Source organism: Nomia melanderi, chromosome 4, assembly GCF_051020985.1.
Source record: "Nomia melanderi isolate GNS246 chromosome 4, iyNomMela1, whole genome shotgun sequence".
NCBI lineage: Eukaryota > Metazoa > Arthropoda > Insecta > Hymenoptera > Halictidae > Nomia > Nomia melanderi.
The window spans coordinates 13,601,812-13,612,082 of record NC_135002.1 but is presented as its reverse complement, the minus strand read 5'-3'; the positions used below and the strand labels follow the sequence as shown (position 1 = coordinate 13,612,082).

At 28.0% G+C, this 10,271-nt stretch overlaps 5 protein-coding genes across 8 annotated transcripts; 3 read left to right on the top strand and 2 right to left on the bottom strand.

Moving 5' to 3' along the window:
* The first annotated feature begins 558 nt into the window (after window positions 1–558).
* On the top strand, window positions 559–1,698 carry Rpe (ribulose-phosphate 3-epimerase). Its single transcript, XM_031973215.2, has 4 exons — window positions 559–795; window positions 944–1,051; window positions 1,180–1,401; window positions 1,463–1,698. The coding sequence occupies exons 1-4, from the start codon at window positions 559–561 to the stop codon at window positions 1,571–1,573; spliced, it is 678 nt and encodes a 225-aa protein (XP_031829075.1). The 3' UTR covers window positions 1,574–1,698.
* Window positions 693–2,882, bottom strand: LOC116425468 (28S rRNA (uridine-N(3))-methyltransferase). The gene is made up of 2 exons (XM_031973202.2): window positions 1,758–2,882; window positions 693–839 (listed from the first exon to the last, which is right to left on the bottom strand). The coding sequence occupies exons 1-2, from the start codon at window positions 2,880–2,882 to the stop codon at window positions 834–836; spliced, it is 1,131 nt and encodes a 376-aa protein (XP_031829062.1). The 3' UTR covers window positions 693–833.
* An 89-nt stretch (window positions 2,883–2,971) lies between these two features.
* Taf13 (TATA-box binding protein associated factor 13) lies at window positions 2,972–5,007 on the top strand. Of its 2 annotated transcripts, none has more exons than XM_031973218.2 (4): window positions 2,972–3,149; window positions 3,344–3,581; window positions 3,763–3,864; window positions 4,733–5,007. In XM_031973218.2, exons 1-4 carry the CDS (start codon window positions 3,123–3,125, stop codon window positions 4,735–4,737), a joined length of 372 nt encoding a protein of 123 aa, XP_031829078.1. In that variant the 5' UTR covers window positions 2,972–3,122; the 3' UTR covers window positions 4,738–5,007. The 2 variants fall into 2 exon arrangements, with proteins under 2 accessions (XP_031829078.1, XP_031829077.1); XM_031973217.2 differs by having other exon boundaries at window positions 4,633–5,007.
* On the bottom strand, window positions 3,766–6,388 carry Ppox (protoporphyrinogen oxidase). The gene is made up of 2 exons (XM_031973190.2): window positions 5,262–6,388; window positions 3,766–5,017 (listed from the first exon to the last, which is right to left on the bottom strand). The coding sequence occupies exons 1-2, from the start codon at window positions 6,363–6,365 to the stop codon at window positions 4,685–4,687; spliced, it is 1,437 nt and encodes a 478-aa protein (XP_031829050.2). The 5' UTR covers window positions 6,366–6,388; the 3' UTR covers window positions 3,766–4,684.
* A 278-nt stretch (window positions 6,389–6,666) lies between these two features.
* Ipp (inositol polyphosphate 1-phosphatase) lies at window positions 6,667–10,264 on the top strand. Of its 3 annotated transcripts, none has more exons than XM_031973205.2 (5): window positions 6,669–7,119; window positions 7,211–7,526; window positions 7,673–7,943; window positions 8,329–8,497; window positions 8,579–10,264. In XM_031973205.2, the coding sequence occupies exons 2-5, from the start codon at window positions 7,314–7,316 to the stop codon at window positions 9,024–9,026; spliced, it is 1,101 nt and encodes a 366-aa protein (XP_031829065.1). In that variant the 5' UTR covers window positions 6,669–7,119; window positions 7,211–7,313; the 3' UTR covers window positions 9,027–10,264. The 3 variants fall into 3 exon arrangements, with proteins under 3 accessions (XP_031829066.1, XP_031829065.1, XP_031829064.1); XM_031973204.2 differs by having other exon boundaries at window positions 7,206–7,526; XM_031973206.2 differs by having other exon boundaries at window positions 6,667–7,526; window positions 8,582–10,264.
* The last annotated feature ends 7 nt before the right edge of the window (window positions 10,265–10,271 follow it).

Genomic DNA, 10,271 nt, shown 5'->3' with positions numbered 1-10,271 from the left:
AAGCTCCATAGTGACTTTCCCCTCACGGAGAGTTACCCTCTCCATACCTATCTACTTACTTTTACCTGCCTCTGATTGAACATTAAGTATTTACATAGAGCTGCTGCTCTCACACAACAGTCTCGGGCAGTTCCTAGAGTAGAGGTAGTGGGGGAACGCTGATCAAGAGTCACTAGTATAAGGGGAGGCAGTTCGACACCTCTGTCTTAAGTACTGTATTAAGTATCGTAAACTATTTTTTTTTTGTTTATCATAATCTAGTATCTATTGTGAAACGCTATATTTTTATGTAAAAATAAATGTATTTCTTTTCATACAGAAAGTGTTTATAAATTTGTGATTTATTTATACCTTTCTATTCAATTTATTTATTTGTAAAATTGTTATGTTGTTATAAAAAAGCAATAATATTATGTTAATATTATTATAAGAAACGTCACGGCTCTTACTTAATGCAACTCAACCACAACTGACCTTGAAAGTTAGATCATTGGGTTACTCGATAACGCCTTATCATCGTTGACAAGACCACGTGCTCTTAATATTTACACGATAAAAATGGAAAAGAAGGTAGTTGCAAAAATTGGACCTTCGATTTTGAATGCTGATTTGGCTCAACTTTCAGAAGAATCTCAACGTTTAATTAATAATGGTGCTGATTATTTACATTTAGATGTTATGGATGGACATTTTGTACCTAACCTTACTTTTGGTCATCCGTTGGTAAAATGTCTTCGCAGTAAAATAAAAGATGCTTTTTTTGAAACTCATATGATGGTTTCTAATCCAGAACAGGTATACTTGAATTTTTGTCTACACTTAACATTTTTATTTTATATCTATTAAATGTAAATTTTATGACTATTAATTAAAGATACTGCAATTTTAGTTATATTTCAGTTAAAAGCTCATAAAAACAAAGCATACTTTTTTTACATTTTAGTGGATAGAACCTATGGCTGATGCCGGTGTCGACCAATACACATTTCACGTTGAGCCTGTGAAAAACGTTTCATTACTTTGTAGAAAAGTCAGAGAAGCAGGAATGAAGGTATATTATTTATGTATTAATTAATCTAAAAATCCATAATAATTTTTTTATCATTATCCACTAAATTTTGAACTGCTATTGCATTCTACCATAAAAATTTTAACTTGAGTTTTTTTTTTAAATAAAAGGTTGGAGTAGCACTTAAACCTGGAACACCAGTAGATGTTGTTGTAGATTATGTTGATCTAGCAGACATGGTGTTAGTCATGACTGTAGAACCAGGTTTTGGTGGGCAAAAATTCATGGAATCAATGATGGAAAAAGTAACATGGCTAAGAAAAAAATATCCTACTTTAGATATAGAAGTAGATGGAGGTGTAGGCCCTGCTACTATTGATGCATGTGCAAAAGTATGTTAACTAGATTATATATGATGTCAATATAAAAACTAAATGTAAACATTTTTTTTAGGCTGGAGCAAATATGATTGTCTCAGGAACAGCAGTCATAGGTTCTTCTGACCAAGCAAAAGTTATAAAAATTTTAAGGGACACAGTAAATTGTGCATTACAAAATAGTTGAATATTGACAGAAAAATAATTTTGAAAATATGTAAAATAGATATCAGAAATTTTTTAAACTTGTAATAAATTTGTACAGTATATTTACAAAAAGAACCAAATAAATGAACAAAATTTTCTAATTTTTATAGGACTATTTATATTTATTAGTATTATACTCACAAACATTGAAATTAATTACTTACAAAATTGTTAAACTGGGGAACGGATAATGGAGAAGCTTTAGGAAATAATTTCATTCTTAACTCTGCTAGGCTAATTAAAATAGCTTCTTCTGTTCTTATAGTCCTTGATCCTTGCTGAGGGCAGGTATTCAAATATTTATGAAATACCAAAGATGGATCATCAACATTCAAATTAGGATCAACATCCACTGCAGCTTCCAATCCACATAAACCTCCAAAAATTATTAACACATGATGGTATTCCAAACTGTGGAGTTTTATATCATCAATAGATGTTCCTTTATCTGAAGTTCCAATTGTCAAATCATATCCATTTTTATAAGGACATTGTGTTAATGCTTCTGTAAGATTATTAGCTAATCTTACTGTATATCCCCAATATATGCCAATATCTGATTTAGGAATGTCAGGAGGTACAATAAATCCTTTTAATTTTTTTGGATTTGGTTGATCTTCAGGTATTTTTACGGTAACTCTTAATCCAGGAGTTAATACCTTGTCTACATGAATGTCATTTAATAATCCTACATTAACATGAGAGCCTTTGCCAATTTTAATTGGTTTATTTGTAACTACTCCTTCTCGATATAAAGATACATCTTTCTGACGCAAATGATGCGGAGCATCTAAAGGATTTAATACTCCAGCATATTGTAAGTCTTTATGAATTGGAAAGAAATACTTTCTTAAGTATTGTGGACATTCAAGATATTGTAGTATTCTAGCCAACTGTAAACATGCAATTCTTCTTTCACCTAGAGCTTCGTCCTTTCTCAGTTTCTTCTTTTCATTTTCAGTTACTTCTCCTATGTCGTCAAACACAACAATTTCATCTATTTTATAAACACATGCCGCACGTGCTATCTGCCCAGCCAAATACGTTCGAAGTTCTGGGGATTGGGCATTATCCAAAATTGATCCAGGAACGGCAATACTGATAGTTGAAATATCTTTTTTCGTAAAATGTTCCTCAATAAGTTTTATTTTTCCATTGCTTAAGTTTTGTTTATTTTCTTCTTTCTTCAATTTTTTTGCTAACCTCTCTGCCCGCCATTTTTTTCGTTGTTCTTTATAAATACGATTAGTTTCTTTCAAACTTTTTGATGGTAAAATAGCTGATGACATGATTTTTCAATTCTTCGAAAAGATTTTAATTAAAATTACAGGATATTTATCATTTTTTACAAACGTATTCTTTAATTTAACCACACTTTCTTACATATAACAAAAATGTTGGAGAACTGTTTGAATTAGTAAGACTAATTTCAACTGATTTCATTTGCTAGTTGTTTACGTGGTGTTCTTTAAATAGTTGCATCAACCATATTTCAAATTTGTAAAAGAATTATCAATTTTTGTAAAATTATGACTACGGAAGAAGGTTTTGAACAGGTATTTTTGAACTTATCAAATTTCACTTTTTAAAAAATATGTCACTTTTAATATGAACCTAAGAAGTTTCTAACCTCAGTTATTAGTTACTTAAAATAAATTTTAGTTTGATTATTAGTGCTTAATTTTACTATTCTTAGTCAAATAAGTTGTTGATAAGAATTACGAATGAAATTTAATCAAATTAATTACAGTTTGAAGATGAAGAAGCAGAAATTCCGATCGGTGGAACTTTACCAGGCGGTAGAAAACGTTTGTTTTCAAAAGAATTACGCTGTATGATGTATGGTTTTGGAGATGATCAAAATCCTTATACAGAGAGTGTCGACCTATTAGAAGATCTAGTTATTGAATTTATTACTGAAATGACGCACAGAGCTATGGAAATTGGACGTACTGGTCGTGTCCAAGTGGAAGATATAGTATTCTTAGGTATTGTTAAAATCATTTAACATTATATTACATATTAACTTGCTATAAAAATCTACAATATTTATTTTGTTCTATTTTATTTCATTAGGTTTTTCACATTTTTATTAATATATTTACAATAATATAGTGTAAAAAATTTGTTTATACATATATAGAATTTAACAGTCACTTTATTTTATAGTTAGGAAAGATCCAAGGAAATATGCAAGAGTGAAAGATCTTCTAACAATGAATGAAGAATTGAAGAAAGCTAGAAAAGCGTTTGACGAAGTTAAATATGCAGGTACTGTTGCTCAGTAAACTTATTTAACAGTCTGTTAATATTTAAGTGTATGACAAATAACTTTTATTTTATTTGAACTCAATCTTCTTTACACATTTATATTCATATCTTTATTATTTTTTACTTATATTTTTCTTAAATTCTTTTGACAAATTGAGAATTCTTTAATAAACAGAAAGTTCAAATAAGATTTGTTCAAATATAAGTAAAATATTTTATATTTCAAACTTTTTTGTTATAATTGTTCCATAGTACCATTAAGAATAAATGTTGCATCATAGTAGTTGCACAATTAATTATAATTTCTTTACAAACATGGAATGCTATGTGCTTGTGCAATGCATCTCTATATATTACTTTCTGCCTGCTTATCATAATCTTGAGATATATAGTTTTTCAAAGAGAATAATCAAATTTACTTAATTTTTCTTATTTTATTCCAAAATAACAGTAAAAAATGGATAAATTATGTAATTATATGATAATAATGTAAATAATATATCATTGCTATCTGTTTATGTTATATTTATATATATGGCAATAGAATAGGCAATAGATAAAGACTTATATTTTTTTTCCCATTATTATTCTGTGATCTGTATTACAAGCTTGTATATAATTAATAAAAATAATGCATGTATTATATTTAAGTCATAGTCTATAAGTTATTTTGGTTTGATAATATACATATACATGTCTGCTGCGCGTGTGTGTACGTGTGGGTGTGTGTATGTGTGTATTATTTTCTTTTTTCTTTTTTAATCATAGAGGAAAGCATTGCAACGTCTGCCTGGCCAAGCTGCATTTGAATTTTATTAAATTATAGTATATGTAAATTGATATCAGAAACAGCTTGTTTTGCTGACAGAATAACATCATTGATTCCTACTCCTTGGTATGAAGAACCACACAACCCTAAAGGAATTTTATGCGTGGATATATAATTGTGGATGTGGGTTAAGCGTTGCATGTGACCTACTAAATGCTGCGGAATACAGTCCTTCAAAATGGAAACATTGAATGCCTTGGGATCTTCCTTAATGTGTAAGATTTCCTGTACTTGATTGACTGCTACAGACAGCAAGTGTTCTTCTGATGAGCATTGTCCAAAGTATTTTTCAAACCATGCGCCTCCCATCATTACTGTCAGTACCTGGATTTTAATAATTATAAATGTATATATACATTATGTATATTCAATATTCAACATGAAAAAGTGCTTCTAGTCCATTATATGTTCATAAAAGGTCATTTAAATACTAAGATTCATTTTATATCTTTGTAAAATACTTTTGAAATTCAGTATGAAAAACAAAAAATTGGAGCATAAAGTATGGAAGCATGGATGATGGAAATTATAAAAAAACCAAACAATAAAAGTTCCAACTTATACATACTGTTGCTTTAGACCTTTGAGGAATGATATGCGAGTCAAATATCACTCCTAGGATTGGTCTTTCTTCTTTTGGTCGAATAAGGATTCCGAATGCATTTATAGGTAAGATGTTCTCAGAAAACTGAAGATTTACAACACCTACTGTTACAGTAGGTATGCCTTTCAATTCATTAGATAATTCTGGGTGTTGGTCCTGCACAAGATCAGCTAAAGTTTTTGCAGGCAAACTTGAAATAACACGAGAACATGTTTTAATTTCTCCATTTATAGTTAATTCTACATCATCTTTATTAAATTTAAGTTGTTCACATTTATGTTGCATTTTAATATTAACTCCACGATCAATTATATTATGAGCTAATGTTTCTGGCAAATGTTCGATACCGCCCTCAATACCCCACATTGACCATTTTTCTTTTTGAGCTCTTTGTACTAAACTTGTCTGTGTATTATTTGATTTTTCATTTATTGAAGTATTATCCTTTATTTTTGAAAATCGTTCATGTATAAGTCCTTTGATTATAGAACCATGTTTTTGTTCAGCTTCAAATATTCTAGTCATAAATGATTTTGCACTTATTTTGTGTGCATCACCCGCAAAGATTCCGGCGATTATTGGACTAATCATTTTATCTGCTACATCTTCACCAAATCTTCGTGCTATAAAATTATATACACTTTCATCATCTTTAAGATCTTTTGTAACCATTAGTTCGTTCCATAGAACACTGAACATAGAACGATTTAACAAGCTATTTTTTTCAATTAATCCTTTGATACCAGTAGGCATTAAATGTATCTGACCATCTGCATATATTAACCGATTTCTAGATGCAGGATGCCTAAAGGAAATAGGAATAATTTTATCTGATAAGTGTAATTGTTCTATTAATTCTAGTGTAGTGTTACTATTTTTATCATTAGTATTTCGCATTGTTCGTGGACCTTGTTCAAATATTGTACCATCAGCTAATTTGATAGAATGTAACCAACCACCTACACGATTTGTAGCTTCATATATAACTATAGGAACCATTTTTGTATTTCGAAGAGCATAATATGCAGCTGATAAGCCTGAAATACCAGCCCCTAATATTGCTGTCATTTTGAATATATTAATATATTCAAAATATTTATATATTAATATTGTTTTATTCAATAATTTTTAGCTGTTATGTACAATTCAATACATTTTTTAAATCATATTTCTTCTTGTTTTAAATGATATAATATATAATAATATTACCGGCTCTATTTATCTAATGATACCGGTTTGATATTTCTTACTAATGTAATTAACTTGTAATAAGTTCAATACTATTACAAAATAAAAATTTATGTACACAATAAACAGATAATGTTTTTTTATTTTTTGTTACACATTTATGATACTGTTTTTAATACGAGATGGGTTATGTTTGCACAAGTATCACTGAATGAGTGAAGGAGTTAAGTAATAGATTTCTGAGATTCTATGGAATGTTTACGAAGGAAAGTAATGTACATTGAAATGATTTACTACTTAAAAAATTTCCATTCATAAATAGAATTACAAAATTATAATATTATTATGTATATATTTTTTAATAATTTAACAATATTTAAATAAATATTTTGAAAATACTATTCTAACCATGATTTAATTAGTGAAATTCCGTCAAAATAAAGTAAAAAATGTGTAATGTGGTTATTTTTATTTAAAATTTTATTCTCCATAATTTTATGGCATTAAATTTAATCAGCCGTGAATTGAGGTACTATCCGCTTACGTCAATCGCTAATTATAATGTACGAGCAACCGATTCTTTTGATATTTTAATATTCTGATTTTACAAACGCGTTTACGTTGATCATCATTGGTGAGATTACGTTAAGTTAATATTCTATAATCACATAAGAGATTTTATTAGGATTCCCGTCAAAACGATTTTTTAATTATTTGTAGAGCAGCATAAAACACATTCGGTTTTAAATACAGGTGTTAGAATTTCATTCAATAATTATTCGATACTTTATTAACTTCTCAAAGTTCCAAGTATAACAATTAAAAAAAATGGAAAGTGGCAGTAGATTGTTATCTATTCTTTTAAAAGTTTCTGAAAAAGCTGCAAATATTGCAAGAGCATGTAGGCAAAATGATGCTCTTTTTAAACTACTTGTGCAAGAGAAGTCAGAAGAAGAGAAGAATCCACGCTTTTTTCAAGACTTCAAAACTCTAGCAGATGTTCTTATACAAGAAACAATCAAACATGACATTGAAAAGGAGGTAAATTCCCTCTTTTGTATATCTATTCCATGTTTTATATTATCTGCTTCTTTAGTTTCTGTGTGATAAAATATATATGTGTCATTGAACCACGTTAAACAAGTTTTAAATTAATGTAGTTATAATATATGTATTAATACAATTAGTTTCCAGAATTGGCCAAAGTATTACAAGGCGAAGAAAATAATATATTTAGCAATGCTGTAGGTGAAACCGTAATTATTAAAGTTTGTTCTACTATTGAAGAAACAGTTCAGTTATTAGCAAAAGTGATGGATAGTGATATCACAACTGCAGAGTTATTAGCTGCTGAGGTTCATAAAGATATTGAATTGTTAGATGTGCCTATTAATACAGAACTATCTTTGGATTTTGATATTAATGTTGATGACCTTGGTATATGGGTAGATCCAATTGGTAAGAAATATGACAATATAGATTACTGTGATAATATTCTAAAAAGAATGAACTTTATTTATATCTAATCTTTATAATTTATAATGTTAATAAAACATTACAAATATTAAAATTTATGGTAAATATGTTCTCTTTAAACTATGTAATTTTTATCTGTCTGAATGTAATATTAATTACATTGTTTTCATTTATGTGTGTAAAATTTTCATATGGAATTAACTTCTTTCTTTTTCTATTATATGTCTTAAAAATTTAGTTTTTTTTACAAAGTTAAACTATTGCCTTTGTCATTAATAATAATTTAATTAAATTACTCGTCAAATTTTATATTTGTTTTGTAGTTTAATAAAGCATGCCTGAGGAGCAATTCGTGGAAATTTTGTAGATTCAACTGCAGATTATATACATGGAGGAGAAAAAGTGGATGATGCGACTGGCATACATTTGAGCGGTTTGCGTTGTGTCACTGTTTTGATTGGAGCATATTCCAAGAGCTCAGGCATACCAGTTTTGGGGGTAGTTAATCAACCTTTTTACACATGCATAGATGAATGGTAACATATAAATTTTGTTAACTTATTTCATAAAATATTAATGTTTCAGTATAATACAATTTATTAAGTAAATTTATTTAGTAGGTGGAAGGGAAATTGTTACTGGGGCTTTGTTGAAAATGATGTTGGAAAATGTTCTATACTCAAAGAACCTACTGATAAGAAGGTAGTAGTTCTTAGTAAAGTGGAAGATGTTAACATAAAATCTAAATTATTAAGTGCTGGTTTCACTTTAGTAGAAGCAGCAGGGGCTGGTTATAAGATTTTATGTGTTGCTCTTGGCCAAGCTGATGCTTATATTTTATCTAAAAAATCTACCTATAAGTGGGATACGTGTGGTCCCCATGCTCTCCTACGTTCTTTAACCGGTGGTATTATTGAATTTGAAAGTTTTATAAACAATTATGATTCAAATCACTTGAATATAAAATATGTATCCACAACTAATAATTTTTCAAATAATAGTGGTTTGATAGCATATCGAGATCCTGAAATTTTACAAGTACTAAAATATATTTTATGCAAGTAATGCATTTTTAATATTATTTATTCAAATATCACTATACTTACATATTTTATGTATTATGGTAATATCAGTTAGTGGAAGTTTAAAACTTCTAAAAAGGACTTATTGACGATGCATTTATTGTCAAATATACCTTTGCACTTATAAGTGTAAATTAACTTTTTAAAGTAAATATTATTAAATAATCTTATGATTAAGGTGTTAAATATGTTTGTCACATTCTATAAAAATTTTATGAAATGGATAAAGTACAAAAATTCTTTTAAATGCATTCAATGATTTATTTTACTTAAGAACTTCTTAATTAAAGAATTACTGATATCAACAGCAAAGAAATCATTTCTTCACAATTGTATTGTGATAAATTAAATTTTTTTGTCACTTAATTTGTATTTAATGCAAGCAGTAATATGTGTTTTAATGAATAATTAATTATATAAGAATAAATATAGTGTGATATCAGGTCTGTCCAACTATAAGATTGTAGAAAGTTAATAAAAGTTATATGTTTATTTATAGGCTAAATGTTAAATATATTTTTCTGGAGAGTATACATAATTTTGAAGTATTTTTGAAACCAAAGTTTTTATTTTATACTCACTATATTAAAAGTACTTAAATAATTGTATAAATTACCTTATTCGATATTTCAATTACGAAATTATGTCTATTTGCAGTCAATAATAAGTCATAAAATATGTTAAAAAGGTTTATGTGAAATAATTGAAGAAATTTTCGAGAAACCAAAAATTTTACTATCGTTCATGACGACCAATTGTAATATTATCCTTAACATTCCAATATCATTTTAGTGAGTAGTTCTTTAACTGACCATTATGCATGAGAAGAAGACCCTGTAATTGATGAGTTTTAAATTTTTAGACAGTAAACTAGTTTGATCTGGACCTCGGAGCCTACGCAATGTTTATTTTTTCTCTGTTTTTATATCTGTCTGTGACATGGCATGCCATCTTGTTAGTAAATGAGAGTAAACTTTTTTAAGTAAAATCAATTTGGCTAATGGCTTCACATAAAATAAGGAACAAATAAACATTTAGTAAAATTATATCACACAATGGGAATTATTTTATGTAACAAGTTGTATTGTATGATAAATAAATGTATTATATACTTAGTATTATGTACGTGGGGAAATAAATGAAAAAATGGAATATAGTTTCAAATTTTATTACTTCTCAATTTTTGTATTACATTATTTATTTTTTTATTAGATATTTTCAACAATGA

What these genes read in the sequence shown, in the direction of transcription:
- Rpe (XM_031973215.2), top strand. Translation starts at nt 559, where the DNA reads ATGGAAAAGAAGGTAGTTGCAAAAATTGGACCTTCGATTTTGAATGCT. An exon ending in TGGTTTCTAATCCAGAACAG is followed by an intron (nt 796 to 943) that starts GTATACTTGAAT and finishes TTTACATTTTAG; the next exon opens with TGGATAGAACCTATGGCTGA. An exon ending in CTATTGATGCATGTGCAAAA is followed by an intron (nt 1,402 to 1,462) that starts GTATGTTAACTA and finishes CATTTTTTTTAG; the next exon opens with GCTGGAGCAAATATGATTGT.
- LOC116425468 (XM_031973202.2), bottom strand. Translation starts at nt 2,882, where the DNA reads ATGTCATCAGCTATTTTACCATCAAAAAGTTTGAAAGAAACTAATCGT.
- Ipp (XM_031973205.2), top strand. Translation starts at nt 7,314, where the DNA reads ATGGAAAGTGGCAGTAGATTGTTATCTATTCTTTTAAAAGTTTCTGAA. An exon ending in AACATGACATTGAAAAGGAG is followed by an intron (nt 7,527 to 7,672) that starts GTAAATTCCCTC and finishes TAATACAATTAG; the next exon opens with TTTCCAGAATTGGCCAAAGT. An exon ending in TATATGGGTAGATCCAATTG is followed by an intron (nt 7,944 to 8,328) that starts GTAAGAAATATG and finishes GAAATTTTGTAG; the next exon opens with ATTCAACTGCAGATTATATA.
- Ppox (XM_031973190.2), bottom strand. Translation starts at nt 6,365, where the DNA reads ATGACAGCAATATTAGGGGCTGGTATTTCAGGCTTATCAGCTGCATAT. An exon ending in CTCAAAGGTCTAAAGCAACA is followed by an intron (nt 5,018 to 5,261) that starts GTATGTATAAGT and finishes ATTAAAATCCAG; the next exon opens with GTACTGACAGTAATGATGGG.
- Taf13 (XM_031973217.2), top strand. Translation starts at nt 3,123, where the DNA reads ATGACTACGGAAGAAGGTTTTGAACAG. An exon ending in GGAAGATATAGTATTCTTAG is followed by an intron (nt 3,582 to 3,762) that starts GTATTGTTAAAA and finishes TTTATTTTATAG; the next exon opens with TTAGGAAAGATCCAAGGAAA. An exon ending in TGACGAAGTTAAATATGCAG is followed by an intron (nt 3,865 to 4,632) that starts GTACTGTTGCTC and finishes TTTTAATCATAG; the next exon opens with AGGAAAGCATTGCAACGTCT.